The 15,556-nt window shown below is 40.0% G+C and overlaps 3 protein-coding genes, 1 long non-coding RNA gene and 1 pseudogene across 5 annotated transcripts in view; 1 reads left to right on the forward strand and 4 right to left on the reverse strand.

Moving 5' to 3' along the window:
* Nucleotides 1-9,989, reverse strand: part of LOC111340816 (sterile alpha motif domain-containing protein 9-like) — a 36,821-nt gene extending 26,832 nt beyond the window's left edge. The window contains exons 1-3 of one of the 2 annotated variants that reach the window (XM_088753288.1): nt 9,837-9,989; nt 4,902-4,923; nt 3,261-3,349 (exon numbers count right to left, since the gene is read on the reverse strand). In XM_088753288.1, coding sequence (XP_088609414.1) covers nt 3,261-3,349; nt 4,902-4,923; nt 9,837-9,839 — 114 coding nt within the window. In that variant the 5' untranslated portion in view covers nt 9,840-9,989. The remainder of the gene's footprint in view (nt 1-3,260; nt 3,350-4,901; nt 4,924-9,836) is intronic. The other variant, XM_088753289.1, reaches the window with a different exon arrangement.
* LOC148735060 (uncharacterized) lies at nt 1,816-3,177 on the reverse strand (annotated as a pseudogene).
* Nucleotides 6,040-8,060, forward strand: LOC148735061 (uncharacterized). The gene is made up of 2 exons (XM_088753290.1): nt 6,040-6,268; nt 6,653-8,060. Exons 1-2 carry the CDS (start codon nt 6,155-6,157, stop codon nt 7,217-7,219), a joined length of 681 nt encoding a protein of 226 aa, XP_088609416.1. The 5' UTR covers nt 6,040-6,154; the 3' UTR covers nt 7,220-8,060.
* On the reverse strand, nt 7,996-9,768 carry LOC148735062 (uncharacterized). The gene is made up of 3 exons (XR_015998707.1): nt 9,070-9,768; nt 8,855-8,960; nt 7,996-8,609 (listed from the first exon to the last, which is right to left on the reverse strand). It is a non-coding gene; the product is annotated as an uncharacterized LOC148735062 (long non-coding RNA).
* A 1,610-nt stretch (nt 9,990-11,599) lies between the features above and the next one.
* LOC148735063 (uncharacterized) lies at nt 11,600-12,475 on the reverse strand. Its single transcript, XM_088752865.1, has one exon. It carries the CDS (start codon nt 12,473-12,475, stop codon nt 11,600-11,602), a length of 876 nt encoding a protein of 291 aa, XP_088608991.1.
* Between the last annotated feature and the right edge of the window lie 3,081 nt (nt 12,476-15,556).

The following is a 15,556-nucleotide window of genomic DNA, read 5'->3' on the forward strand; positions in this document are numbered from 1 at the left end:
GCTGATATCTTGACTGAAGACTATGATGTCGTCAAGGTACACGATCAGGGTTTCCAACAACTCATCGCGAAAAATGGTCTGTATTATTCTCTGGAACGTTCCGGGCGCACCTCCGAGTCCAAAAGGCATCCAGTTGTATTCAAACAACCCAAACGGGTTGGTGAAGGCTGTCTTATGTCTGTCCTCAGGTGCAACTTCTACCTGATTATAGGCAGAGGCCAGGTCAATTGTAGAGAACAGTCTAGGAACACCCAAGACATCAAGGGACTCTTCGATCCTAGGCAAAGGGAAAGCATCTCGTTTTACTTTGGCGTTCAACTGTCGGTAATCCACACACATGCGCAGGGCACCATTCTTCTTCCGGACCAGCACAACAGGCGAGGCATAGTTGCTCTGGCTCGGCCTGATAACGTCTTTGTCCAGCAGATCTTGTAGGTGCTCCTTGACCTCAGCCAGCTGATTTGCCTGTGCCGCTGGTTCACTGGGATGTCATCACACGTGGGTATCTGATGCCGCATGACTTGGGTCCTGCCTAGGCTGCTTTCATCACTGGCAAACACATCTGCATAGGTACTGAAAATCTGCAACGCTTCTCGCCTTTCGTCTGAAGTACCCGGAAAGTCCTTTAAGCTAATCTCTGCGGGAAGGTCTCGTTCACGAGGGGGGCGTACAGGTTTACCCAGTTCCGGGGAGGAGGCCCCCCGAAACTCTGCTCCTGGTGGACAGGACACTAACACTTCATTACTCCGAGCTTCGAGCTTCAGCTGGTCCCCACCGGTTACCTTTCCGGCACTTCTTACCGTTCCCAGACGTGTTCTTGGCTTTAGCCATACGTCTCTCGGGGAAGGGTTTGCCACTTGGATGAGGAAACAAGTCTTGGAGGCATCCACCAGGGTATCGGCCACCTGAAGATTTCCTGGTACTGGTACGTTGAGGGGTTCGACCAGGGCACTAGGACCACAGGCTGGACCAGTGACAGCTACACTGGCCACTGAATTCGAGGGGACGAGGACTGGGTATGTACCAGCAACCCGGACAAAACCAGAGACAGGGTTTCCTGATGTCCTTGATTCAGCATTGGGCTGTCGTCGGAGCACTGCACCAAACTGGGGTATCTGTGTCAGCACGTTTGTTCCGAGAAGTCCTGGTACGATTTTTCTCTGTTTGTTAGTGGCTGGAGTGTCTTTTAAGACTAGTACACCGCATCTGGGTACCTTGACCCCGTCAACCTCTATCGTCAGCTCCAAGTAACCAGGGTACGGTGTCTCAAGGCCGTTGGCAGCCCACAGGGTCAGCATCTGGCAATCTCCCCTCACGCGCCCGCAGGTTGGCTTGAGATTTCATTTGTAAAAGTCCTCTGTGATAAAGGATATCATGGAGCCTGAGTCCAGGACACACAGCACGTCAACACCACTAAGTTTTGCTTGGACTGTCGGGGTACCTGCGACCAAGTGTATCGGCATGCTGTCTGGTTTAGATAGAGGTTCTCAGCTACTGTTGTTCCCCTCCACGGCATGGTTCACTGCCGTGGAGTATTCTCTTTTAATTGGTGGCTGCTTTCTGTTTTCTCTGTTTGGGAGGCGACCGCCTCGCTGATTTCGCCTTCCATTTCCTGGGCAGTCCCTCTGGAAATGTTCCCTGTTACCACACCCGAAGCAGCCGGGCTGCCACGTGTTACGGCTGTGGGACATCAGCTGGGAAATGCTTCGCTGTTGCCTTTCCAGGGTTGACTGCTGACTGCTGATGTGTTCGGCCAGGAGTTGTTGTTGCTTTTGCAGATTTTCGGTAAGGAGCTTTTGGCTAGCCACGAGTTCCTTAACCACACTCAGAACGTTTCTCGGAGCTACCATCCTCATCCATCCAGCACTGGACCTCGTCCCGTATCTGCTGAAAGGTCTTTGTAGGATGGTCCCGTACCCAACGTTTGATATCCATTCGGAGCTGGGGGTCTCTAAGGTTCTCGAGAAACTGGCCCCGTAGTAGTTTGTCCTTGTCGGTTACAGCTCCCTCGTCCAGGCGCTCCACGTGTGCCAAGAGCACCATCAGTGCATGGGAGAATTCCCTCGCTGATTCTCGGTCACGTTGTTTTCGTTCAAAGAATCGTCGCAGAGCCTGAGTTCCCGTCAGGCCTTCGCCAAAACAATTGCGAAGGACATTGAAAATGGCTGTGGGGCTATCTCGGTCATCTGCTGGGCGGAGACGCACGTCCTCTTTGGCTGCTCCTTCCAGATGGTAAAAGAGGAAGTCGATGGCATCGGGTTCGGTATGCTCAGCAATAGCGCGCTTAGCATCACTGATCCATTCCTCCAGGACACCATCCTCTCCTCTCGGCCACCGGCAAACCTTCTGAGTTTGCGCTCTCTGGGGACCTTGACAGTAATCTGCTGAGGGGATTCAGCACTGGTACTCCCACTTGCTGTCTGCTGGTTGAGTTTTGTCTCTAGAGCCTTAAGTTTCTGCTTCAAAGCTGTGAGTTGTACCTCAGCTGACATTCCTAGTTGTTACTTGTTCCCGTTTTTTCTCTTTTTGCTAAACTTTACTTAAACAACTTGAATCCCACTCCTGACACCAAAATGTAAGACGGCCAAAACGGTCGACGTAAGAACAAGAGATCCGAGGGAAGATTTACAAGTTTATTACACAGCAAATAAATGCAACGGTACAAAAAACTGGGAACGAGTGACACAAAAGCTAGTATAGCTCGGAATCCGCTTTAAGGGCACTCTCAGGAAGGCAACAAATCAACTGAACTTACCGAGCAAACGCTTGTAACTTATAGTAAAATAAAGGAAAAGGTAAAAATAACTTAAAACCAAATTTGGGCAAGGAGCTGTCAATTAAACAGGAGTTACAGAAGGGAAATCGGTGTTTATTCTTACACAACAGGACAAGGGCAGGTACGGAAATAATACAATTAACACATTACTAATACAGTAAACACATTACTAACATTACTGACAAATCGCTAAAACTCCAGAAAATAAAATAAACAGAGGAACAAACATGTTTTAAGTAGAAAATAAGCCTAAGTGACTCTGTCACATAAGCATCCAACTCTCAAAATGATCCTTAAAACGTGATAACATATCCTTTGTTTTCACGAAATTGTCATGAGAGCCAATCCTTGACCGATATTGTTCAATTGAGATTTCCATACTTACCACACAAAAACCTGATATTTTAGGAATGTCCGTCGATTCTCTATATTCGCAGAACTACTCTTAAATTCTAAAAGCAGTTATATTCTATTATCCTCATACCTCGAGACAATGCGTCTTGAAAAAACGTTTCAGGAAAGCAAGGTTAAACTCTTCAAGGGCAGAATATACTGTGTGATAATCAGGGTAACCTGGAAATATTTAAATTGACACATATAATTACAAACTTCATCCATATGCAATGTATTACGTTTTCTTTTCTTCTCCTTTTTACCCTCTTTCTAGGAACCAGAAATGGCTGGTGGATTGAAAATGATATATTTCTTTGAGGTCTTGCCATGCTAGTAAAATCACATAATTTTTTTCCCCAGATAAAAAAGTTCATGTCTCCTAACCTTTGCTATATTGTTAATACTTAAATAAGATACTAAGTCAATGAGGAAAGGCAGGGAGTACTGAAGGGTCAAAACTTAAGAGGAACAGGCTCGTTGCATGCGGAATTGATTAAGCAATAATCACAAGACTATCTGGCGACTTTGATGATAATAGACTGTTCTTTGTGCAAGATTCGTGAGTTTTGATGGAAACGATCAAGACGTGGCATGTTCCACGAGTTCATCCAATGGGTGTTCAAACCTGACACTCGAGGCAAATTTGACCCTCCTCCACCTCCTCCCTTCCTTCTTCTCTTTTCATTTATATGTTTATGTATTATGGCCACTTGCCTTTTCATTGTTCCCTCACCTTTGCAAGAGCTTAGAAAATTTAAAATCATTAATTTTATAAGATTTAATTTTTAGACAATAAATCGGCCGTGACCAAAAAACATTCTGACCAGTTTTTATTTTTTAAAATGCTCTTGCAAACAAAGATCAATTTTTGACTTAGAAATCGACCAAAATATCGACATAGATATAATTTCATACTTCCATACGCTTCCAATGAGGGAAGGAGACATAAAGATTTCCCTTTTCGTAGCTTTTGACATTTAAAGCTATTTGTTATACCTGATAACTGTGGTGATAGGAAATTTTGTTTTTTTTCAACTGACAGATAGCTTTTCGGACCCTCATGGTAGCTTTACCTGTCTCTTCCCTCAATACTTTCTCTGTTGTCTATGGTATGAATTACAATCCTTTGACTAATATGTCTGCATTTTATGTCTAACGTTCTTCCTGATAACTACCCTCTTGTTTCTTCATTTTACAAGTATTTTTTGGCAGTTTGGTTTAAGGGAGGTCCACGTTCATGTTTGGTCAAATGGTTGTTTTTAGCATGAAAGCCTTTTCAACTGAGGTGTGGGAAAAAAGTTCAATTTAGAAACATTTGTGTGACTTTTCCTATCTGTGTTTTTCTTGTCGTAAACATTGCAATCTTGTTTTTGAAATGTGTACAAGATAAAGTGATAAATTTTAAATTGCCATAAATGCAAGAGGCACTTCATACAAGAAGGATGTGATTTGATCTAACCAATATGAAAAAAAAAATGTGGTGGTATGTGGTACCTCAGAAAAATTGATCACAGACGTAGTTATCATTTTATCATAAATATTATTCAATTTTTCATCTATGCTATCGAAATGTGTCTGACTCTGGTTTTAAATGTAGTTGGCCAAAATTTAGGTTTTCACCCTGCCACTGTAACTAATTTTAAATGCATAACAACGGCCGGCTAAAAAAATATATGGCATTGTACACTTGACGTGTAAGAGTCAATTAAATCGTGATGACTACATTGGTTACCTGAATATGGATCCATCGGCTCCTGCAAATTAAACATACCTCTGAATTAGCGCGAACATGAATTGCCATGATGAACACTCTCTCTTCTCACGTGACCTTTTGGTATATTCAGGTCCTTAGCTTGGCATGATCATTAGAACCAGGATAAATCACAAATTCACGAATAGGCAAAAGCTATTTTTCAATTGTTGGTAAAGGGCAAGAGAAATGATTTCTTTGGAGCACGTGACTCCTTTCTGAAAAGTAATTGTAATTATAGTAATAGTGATATAGTTTATTTCTGACCCCTTGCAGCCTGAGGCTGAATTACTGGTACAGTATATACATAATAGATATAAATTAATACAAGAAATACATCACACAGGCTGATACTTAACGGTAACGAAATTTTTAAAACGCTCAGTTTTTACGAGCATGCGGTGAGAAGATTTGCCTGATCCCAGACACATTTGCGTTGTGCCGTGAAGTACTCGCTCATGAATATGGCGGTACAAGGGGTGGCCTGGGCGAATTTTACGGATAAACCGCTCGCAGGCATTCGCGCGGCGGGCCGAATTTGGCAAGTATTGATATTGCTCCAGAGAGTTTGAATATCGATAAACTTCGACAAGTAAGCGCAATTTGTTAGTCCTATCGTCAAACTGGTTGAAACATGCTGAGAATCAGATGACTTGGTCAAGGTTGATTTTGTCCCAGTCACTGCATGTATAATTATTGAATTAAAAGAACGATTTATTTCCGATTTTGCACAATCGAAACTGGTGAGATATTGGAATCCGAGATATACAACGATCGTTGCTAAAACTCTCTGTTCAGAACTTTCCTTGGCACCTTTGGATGCCTTTGTTTTCGGAAATCAACTGAAATAGTTTGAATATGACGGTTGGTCCTTAGCAAGTGCAGAAATGGGCAAGAGTACCATATAACCCCATACATTAATTATGCATTCAGTCGAAGTTCGCTCAGCCAACGCAAATAAATTTCTGCATCTGGGTTTGTCACATAACGGCGTTATGTGACAAATACGGATAGTAATTATTTTTTAATTTGGCGTTCTCTCTTTCGCTCGTTCGTTTTTTACTCGAGAAAAATATCCGAAATTTGAGACTTCAATATGAAACTAAAGAAACTAAAGAGGGGACTGGTTATCAAAGTCGGCGAGCATCAGAGAGCGAGACTATAGAGCAGTCGCTGATGTTGAAAGTACCTGTCACGTGACCGCGACGGTGCACAAACTAAACACAAGTTCAAAGATGGCGGATGGTGGAGAGGATCTAATTTTGTTTGGCGATAATTTTGAGGCAATTTTAGACACCTTTGATGAAGATGAAGTACTACAGGAACAGTTTTCAACTGCTGCAAGTGAAGTAAGTGCAGAATATTTAGAAGCTTACTCTTAGTCTATTTTGAAGGGGTTTACGGAGCCACACGCAAATGTACTTTCACGCGACTAACTACTAGAGAACAGAGAATTTCCCGACATTTTCAGATAACAATTTCCCAGCTATATTCTAGAAAAATTATAAAATTGTATTTAGTTTCTCTGGTAGAAGTGCCCTAGATACTAAAAATTGCCTGAATATTGCCTGGGTTTTGCTTTGTTAAAAATAGTTTACAGAGAATGCAACCTGACAACAAACTGAACATTGTCGCAAATGCCTTCGGAAGACGGCAAGTATGTTAACATTTGATCATATTTCATAGAGACAGACTCTAATATGCTGAAACTATGATTTAATATTTTTTGGTAGGTCCAATCAACCGAGATTGTTTGCAGCGAGTGTGGGAAAAAATACAAAACAAGAGGAGGATATCAAAGGCATCGAGCTGCAAAGCACAATCCAAATCGGAACGAGCATCGTTTGACTTTGACTGCTAGTATTCTAGCTGAGATTGTACGCAATGCATCAAAGAACATTTATGAAAGGGAAGTTTTTGCAGAAGATCTAAGGAAGGAGTTAAAACAGTACGAGTATCAAGTGCTTGAAGAGGGAACTCAAGAATTCTCTGTAATGAAGGCATTATTTGAAGGCTATTCAAAAAATGGGAATGCCGAGAAATTCTATGGCAACTATTATGCTCAAGTACCATTGAAGTCTCCAATGTTTTTCAAAGGACTATCTCGTAATGCTGCAACACTGCTTGCAACCAAGGTAGCTGATTTTATCCTGTCCTACTGCAAGGGCATTAAGTCTTCTTCTGACAGTAACCCACCTTCATCCCAAACTGTACTGTCAGAAAAACAAGAAGCTGGTCCTAAGTTTAAGCAGGGGTGGCTTGTGGAACATTACCAAGTATGCACAGAACATTTCTCTTAAAACAGAGCATCAATTTAGGCATCTCACTTCAGTTAACTGCTTGAAAAAAGTGGATATTGCTGGCATAACTCTCAACTCAGTAACTGACAGTGAGGTATTGTCAAGCTACCAATGTATGGTTTCTGATGCAGAGCTAATCCCAGAGGCTGAAGTGAGCAAAAATGTGCTTCATGCTATAGTAAGTTTGTATGTAAGGGTACGCTCCTTTTCATGTGCTAAGGACATCATTCAGCTCACAAAGTAAAAGCAAAGCAAACAAAGGCTAAAGCTCTCCAAAAGGAGATCATGAGAAGTCATGATCAAGAACAAGCAAGGCCTGAGTAATGTAATAGATTTTTATTACACAAGACAAAACAGTTATATGATACATGCAAAAATTTTTGTTGCTTTCTCACTATATTTGTTGAAATATTATTGTCATTTATCAAGAAGAGCATTTTTATTCTAAGAGTTGTTCACATATGGTATAAAAATTTAATTTTCAATTTCTATTTTTCATTTATTTATAGCAAGTACCTAAAAGTATTAAGGTTCCTTGCACAATAGATTTAGAGTTCAGGAATCTGATAACAAATTCTTATTTAACAAAACAAATGGTTGTTACTGGTTGAATAAAGGTAATGCGTGTCAAAGAAACTAAATACCTAATGGAAACCATTCAAAAGTCATATGAAAATGAATATGATTGACCCCTCTATTAACTTTGGATTAACCAATATGATAGTTATAGGATAATAACATGTATCTAAATCATGTAGTAAGGAAAACAACACAAATGTCATGTAAATATTTATTTTCAAATTAAACATGTTGAAACAATAAATGAAACATTGGTGATTGATTTATGTGCATTAATTGATTGTTACATGAATATCTTGTATTATTGGAGTAAAAATTTAGAAATAGAGTGTGAATAGAGTGGCTTAGAATACACCTCTACTAACTATGAATACGCTAATCAGTTCTTTGCTTTTTTCTACATGGTAGCTTTTCATTGGTCACATTAACCCAGGCTTTTTTTGTGTCCTTTCTGCCTCTAGTGTTCCCACTCTGGCAGGAGACTGACCTTTCAATTCTAATAGTGTTGCTGTTGTAGCCAAAGGTCCTGATATCTGGATTGTCACACCTGTGGCCAAACTGCCTCTGCTTTCCAAAATATTCTTCCACAGGATCTTGACAGAACCTTTCTGTCAGGACATATTCTATCCCCTCTGAAAGAAGAAACTTGGTGCACTCGATTGTAGACCTTGCAGAAATCTGGAAGCCTTCATATGTCTGCCAAGAGAGGAACATCCTGGATCTTGCATTTTGGGTAAACTCACCCTCTCGGTTTTCAGTGCTCTCCTTCCAGCTCTGAAGATACTGCAGGAATTCCATCAAAAAGCCAAACCTATAAATATAAATTAAAAAATTACTTGTGTTCAAATGCATAGCAATTTATCAATACAGTCTGTGTTCTTAAACTTGAATGACAGACTTGTAGGCAAGAGTATTTACATAAAAATAATAGTGATAAAAATGTAATTTTGCTCTTAAAATCAAATCAACAGGTTAGCATAAATTGAGTCTTATGATAGACAATTTGAGCACTAAACAACAAGTTATGATTATACCAATAGTTCAAGCAAGACTTACCTTCTATCTTGAGTAGACCTGTAAGGTGCCAGGAATGGCTTTCGTTTTCGCTGGTGCTCAGTAAGACTTCTGACATTTAGGCAGTCGAAGTCTTAAACCTGACTCTCTACGAAAGAAAAAGCTGTTTGTTTATATCTTAGTAGCTTGGCAACGCTACGCACATTACGCTCAGCAATCGTATCGTTCCATAGCAAATGTTATCGAAAAATACTTACATATTTCAATATCTTCGGACAAAAAATGCTTTTCGCAAGTGTAGAGTTTGTCTTCATTTATCTGTCTTTTAAAATCTTTTTCCATTTCCCTTGTTTTCTTGAGTACACCAAGCCACTCGTTGCGCCATCTCTTGTGATTTTCATCTTTCGCTAAGGGCAACTTGAAAATGCCGATTCCTTTGGTTCTTCTACAAGAACCACATCCAAAAACCGCACAATTTACACCAGGCATGTTAAAAGACTATATTCATAGCCAAATCAAACTCTAAAAGTCGAGATATTTTCCAAAAATCGAGATAAAATACGATCATTCGTGGGCCTCACATACTAGCCGCCATCTTTGAATCAAGTGTGTGTGTGTGTGTGTGTGTGTGTGTGTGTGTGTGTGCACCTTCATAATCACGTGACATACCAAAAAAAAGTAAACAAAGAGTTCCTTGTTTGAAGTTCGCCGGCTTTCATAACCAGTTCCCCTAGTAACTCTGATTAAACATTCCCTTGTATGTGCTGATCGAAGCAAATTTCCGATTTCGACGGAGGAAGTAGTTCGATCATCGGGAAGCTGCTATTTAAAGGAAGAGTATTGAGAGATGCGCCCGTACTTATTTTCGCGATCGGTTTTTCAATTTTCGCTCTAGAATTGTGACTTGTTAACGCCATCAAAAAATTCCTCGGCATAGTGATAGCTGATGTGTGCAGTGTGAATCTCGTGTAACGTTTTTAGCCTGCGGCCAGCCTTATCATGCATCGTCTCGTAGTAAACTCACCATTTCAATAAAATACCTCCTTTACTTTGGTCCACAAATCACATGTTACCGCTGATGTCGTGTCCCCCTTATGAAACGACGCACCTTGCTCCTTTTCACGAAATTCAGAGCGTATCTTTGTCCGTGATGCAACTCAGTCCACTATGAGCGAACCCGCATAAATTATGTACTTACCACCTCCTTGATTGTCTCAACCCGTAATTTATAAGTCTCGTTATCATGAAGGACCAATTGAAATACGTTTCTAGTGTCCTCTGTAACCCGTGCTTGCCAACACACCTTCCTATTGGCCCATCATGACGTATGTACTCCACAGTTACCATAGAAAGCAAGTCGGGGAATACCCAAGTTGAGTGAAGATCGCAGCGGCTACTCTTTAGTCGCTTTCACGCGATGGAAAACTTAAATCCAGAAAATGAAGCCGAGAATGAAGGTCTCTGAAAAAGCTTTGGAGGTTTTTACGGTTAAAATTTCCGATTTTAACAAGTTGACAAATAAATTTCAGAGGCTTTTACGTGTGACAGTAATCAGGAAGAAATAATGTCACGTGAAAATTAAATCAATCAGCTATTCTGTGATGTTTTCGTGAAATTTAGACTTTGGAGTTAGGTCCACGCTGTGACCTCATTGCTCGAAATATTTATCGTATATCTACGAATCGACACATCTTTGGATAGGAAGCTAGGGACACTATTCGAAGGGAGCGAGGGGAAGGGATTTGGTTAGAGGGGTCGAAGAGCGAATTTCAGTTTCAAGATATGACCAGATATGATCGATGTTTTGTAGTATGATGTCAATACGTAAACAAATTCGTAAGATGTATGTTGAACTGGGTCTGAACTATGTGACGCACAAGGCGAGACGAGAGTTCTATACCTTCTTCGAATTCATCACCGAGAATAGCACGAATTAGGGTCGAATATTCGCTGCCAAAAAGCTCCTTGAATAACAAATGCATTATCCTTTCCTGATTACCATGTTATTACTGGTGGCGCTTGTGTGAAAAATTAGAAAAATTCGCTTGTGATATTGACACTGACTGTGCTGGTGACGCATTATTCCTGAATGATCTTATTCTGGTTGATAGCACGCAACCGTTAAGTGACTTCCAGCTCCTTAGGGAAGAGGATGTACGCGAACTCACACAGCATGCATGCATGCATGCATGCATACATACATACATGCATGCATGCATGTATGCATGTATGCATGCATACATACATACATACACAGCATACATACATACATACATACATACATACATCCTTTATTTGGTAAAGCAGATTGAGGAGATGGCAGCTAATGCTGATGTGAACCTGCTATCTACTAATAAACAGCTAAAAATATATACGTCTCCTAGTATGAATAATCATACTAGGAGACGTTGTTGATTCGTAATAAACCCGTGAAAGTGATAAATGAGATACAATGAAATATATGAAGTTCATATATTTTGAACTGCGGTATTAGATACAATGATGTACGATCCTCGCAGTAGTTTATTACGAATCAACTTAACGGCCTGCTCCCAGTTGGCTTGTTAGCTCAATTGGTAGAGCGCTGCACTAGTATCGCAGAGGTCAGTGGTTCGAATCCCGTACAGGCCTGATTTTTTTCAGGTCTGATTTTCGCTATTGCTTAAATAGCGCTATCTACTGCGAGGATCGTACATGATATGTATCTAATACCGCAGTTCAAAATATATGAACTTCATATATTTCATTGTATCTCAATAATAAGACAACAAGATGGCAAACTAGATATCAGTAGTACTTAAATTCGTCACTGATATTGTTGGTAGCAGTGGAGTTTGAGCCGAAATGAATTTGGTCAATGCATTTATAGAATTTCTTAATACTAGCTTTAAAAGAAGAGTAACTAGGCTTTGACTTTAACTGACTAGGTAGCCAATTCCAAACAATACTAGCGCGATGAGTGAAAGAATTGTGCAGGGCTTTGGATTTGGGACATTTAAGAACAAATCTTAAGTTATCTCTTAAATTGTATGAAGTCTGGTGCTTTGTAAATAAACTGTTTATGTTATCAGGAGCTAGGTTATGAAAGGCCTGGTATGCAATACAGGCAAGTCTTCTCTTATACATGTAATGTATAGATGTCCATTTTGCTATGCTAAGAACTTCATGTTTTGGGATATTTGTGCTGATCTTGTGAATCAGTCTAGCAGCACGGATGTGCGAATCCTCGAGGTCGGCCAACAAGTTGGAAGATCCCCACAAAGACATACAATAAGTTACGCTTGGCAGAATACCTTTGAAGTAAATAGAATCCAGAGTGGATCGGTTGAAGGTCCTCATCTGTTTAAGCTTAGAAATCTTTGCATTGAAGTTTGAGTTCACCATTTTAATATGAGGAGACCATTTAAGCTTGTTGTCAAGTTTGACTCCTAAGCAAGATGAGCTGAAAACCCAGTTGATTGGTTTATCGTCTATAGTGATTTGTCTAATTGGGCCGATGAATGGTATTTTTGAGATAAACATGACTTCAGACTTGGCTGGATGGATGAACATGGAGTTTAATTTAGACCAGGTAAGTAGTTGATGCAAGAGAATTTGAATTTGGGTTGAAATAGAGTCAATAGAGTTTCCAATGATGTAGGCAGTGGAGTCATCGGCAGACATTTCTATCTTTGAGTCAACAGACAAAGGTAGGTCATTTGTAAAGATGCTGAAAAGTCTTGGGCCCAATAAGGAGCCTTGGGGTACGCCAGAAGTTACTCTCATTTTCTCAGAATTTGTACCATTAAAAGTCACAAACTGGTGCTGGTTATTCAAGTAATTAACAATCCAGTCAAGTGAGTCCCCACATAGACCAGAGGCTTGAAGTTTATCAGGTAAAATATTTGATGAGACACATAGTCAAATGCCTTTTGAAAGTCGATAAAGATTACACTAACTGATTTTCCTTCATCTAAGGCAAGCCTCCATTTTTCTGTCATGCTGAGAAGCAGCAACTCAGAGGACCTACCCTTCCTGAAGCCCCATTGGAAGGTAGTAACTAGTTTATGTTGGTTCAGAAAAGAGTCAAGTTGAAAGCAGGCAATACTTTCCAATAACTTACTTGGTATATTTAGAAGTGAAATTGGACAATAATTTCCACAATCCTGAGTATTACCTTTTTTGTGGATACAGTGGACTAGTCTTGTGCTGTCTTCCATTGCGATGGGAAATTGCAATCATCAAAGCTCTTCTTTGCAATCAAACAAGAAGTCTTGCGCGCTCGACCCAATGCCGATTGGAACATCATTAGTAGTCAAGTGCCTGTAAGTGAACGAATGGAAGGAAGTATTAGTCAATCCTCTGCTGAAGAGTGCTGGTTTGAGCGTTGATTTCTACAACCTACTTCCAGTCAACAACCTTTAATTTCTGTCGAAGCCGACTGAGCGGGCTGTGTTTGATCAAACATACGACCACTAATAAAGAATGGCTTTTATCCACTTTTGCAGTCGGCGTACCTCCAGAGTTATAGTGCAGAAACTAAGCTCCAAAATGACATTTTTCTTAACTTGGGACAAGCGCGGCGTTTGACACATGAAATCACAAGATCTCAACTGAGCGGTTTTCATGTTTTCGGTGACAGATATTAAGCTTCCCGATTGTGCTCGTTAAATTCTGGAATTTGCTCACTGGAATGCTAAAAATTGCCGAAAATACAAAAGTTGCTACCTGAATTTCATAAGATGCTACCAAAATTTGTCGATTTTTTATATAAACTTTAATTAAAAGCTTTATTTTATGGTCTTAATAATAATTGCTGATGACATCGGTCAAGAAAAATAGCTCGAAACTTAGCTTTAAAGAGTTACTGGCAAATATGGGCGAGATTTATAGAAGAAAACACATGGTTTATTTGACGTCTTGGACATGGTTATTTTGGCAGATTATCCGTTATAATCTTAAAGTTGTACTAGTATGCATCAGAAGTTGTCAATTTTGATTGTTTATCTGTTTTAAATGTACCTGTTGCCAGTCTATAATTCGTATCAAGCGGAAGATTATTTGTCATCATTACCTGCTTGACGTAGTTATTCAGATTTCAATTCTATTGAAATGTGGCGTAATGCTATTGAAAAAACCTAAATCGGAAAAATGAATAACAAGAAAGCTGTCAAAAGACAGCTGAGTCTCTGGGGGTATTTAAACGTGAGATCGATGACATTCTTTAAGTCTAATGCACGGAAAACAGCTTTTAGTGTTATAGTATGCAGTTTGAATTTTAAATATCTTAGCTTATTTTTTTCTCAGTTCGCGAGCGGGCGGTATTTAACAAATCCTGCAATCCGATTGGTTCCGAGAGCGGGCAGTATTATCCCCATCGGGCCCGCTCACAGCGGGCGGAGTCCGTTTCGCTCGAGTCACTTGGCAAAACATCTCAAGCTTCGTTGCAGCAGAGTTAACTCTGGTTGCAGGTTTTCACAAATATATCTCATTTTGCCGGCCGGGCAGAATATTTGATAAAAGACTTCGAAATAAATTTGGTGCTACTAAATTTGTTTTCAAAACAATTGAAACGCGGCCTAAAAACAAGTTTTTATTTAATAATCCTTCACAAAAAGTAACTCAGAAAGTTACAACGAGAGGTGGTTGCAGTTAACAATAACGTTAATCAATGTGACTCTCATTCGTTAATATCTGAACTCTTTAACGCAATTTTTTCCTTTGTGAAACGTTGAGCGAAGTTTTGAGTTCTTCTATAATTACACTTTCGCCTAATCTTTGTTTGCACGTGACGTCGGCAAAAATTAAAACACCGGGGTCAGCCATGTTGGGGGATAACCACGCGCAACAATCTGTGTAACATAGCTGTCTGAAGTGTATGTTGAAGGTGTTACGCACATACTTGTCGATGTCATGCATTCTTAATAGCTGCCAATACTTGTAATTAGGTATGCCAATGTAGACTATTTTAAGACTTGTGCTGTAGTTTGGATTGTAATATATTTTGTGTGAACAGTAAATTTTTTCAGTTTTGTTGGATCGTTTTACAGTTTTAGTTTCCCTTCTTATCATGCCACAACTCTGTGTTGTGTTTGGTTGTTTTGAATTTGGTTGTGTTACATGTATAAACAAGCAAGCAATTGAAAAGTAATTATTGTTTAAGCTTTCAAGGCTGTATGTTTCTTTGGTATTAATAATTTTCGCATCTTAGCGCATACGCATATAGTTTAGTTTGAGATTCAGCTAATTACTGATACTTGTGGGATTGATGCTGTATTTTCTAAGTATTGATAATAACAACACAAACTGGGGGATAACCATGCACATACTTTGCGGAAGCCGGTATCGTTTCGTTGGTAAAGGCAAAACCAGGCGAATCTCTGGCTCCTATTGACATTAAGCTGCCATAGTGTTCTATGCAGTCACCGTTTTTTTTTGTTACCGTTTAAGGCGCGCATCCTTTTTTATAAAAGCCTTGTTATGCCCTTATTCGAGTACGCTGATTTAGTTTGGGGAGACAAACATAATGTAACTTTAATGTCTAGCTTGCAAGTGCTTCAAAATAAGGCGGCTAAAATAATATTAGATCGACCACTGTATTCCTCTGCGTCTGATGCGTTAACTACACTGAAGTGGTTAACACTAGAAAAAAGGCGCTTCCAGCGCCGATGCGTACATGTATATAAATGTCTTAATAGTCTCACGCATCACGAACTAACATTAGTCACTCAGCAAGAACAGCATAGTTACAACACAAGAAATAAA

The sequence above is a fragment of the Stylophora pistillata genome, chromosome 3 (assembly GCF_964205215.1).
Source record: "Stylophora pistillata chromosome 3, jaStyPist1.2, whole genome shotgun sequence".
Taxonomy (NCBI): Eukaryota; Metazoa; Cnidaria; class Anthozoa; order Scleractinia; family Pocilloporidae; genus Stylophora; species Stylophora pistillata.

Bases quoted from the DNA above. Each gene is read 5' to 3' on its own strand.
- LOC148735063 (XM_088752865.1), bottom strand. From the start codon at position 12,475: ATGTCTGCCGATGACTCCACTGCCTACATCATTGGAAACTCTATTGAC.
- LOC148735061 (XM_088753290.1), top strand. From the start codon at position 6,155: ATGGCGGATGGTGGAGAGGATCTAATTTTGTTTGGCGATAATTTTGAG. The intron at 6,269-6,652 runs GTAAGTGCAGAA...ATTTTTTGGTAG, and splicing joins TTTCAACTGCTGCAAGTGAA to GTCCAATCAACCGAGATTGT.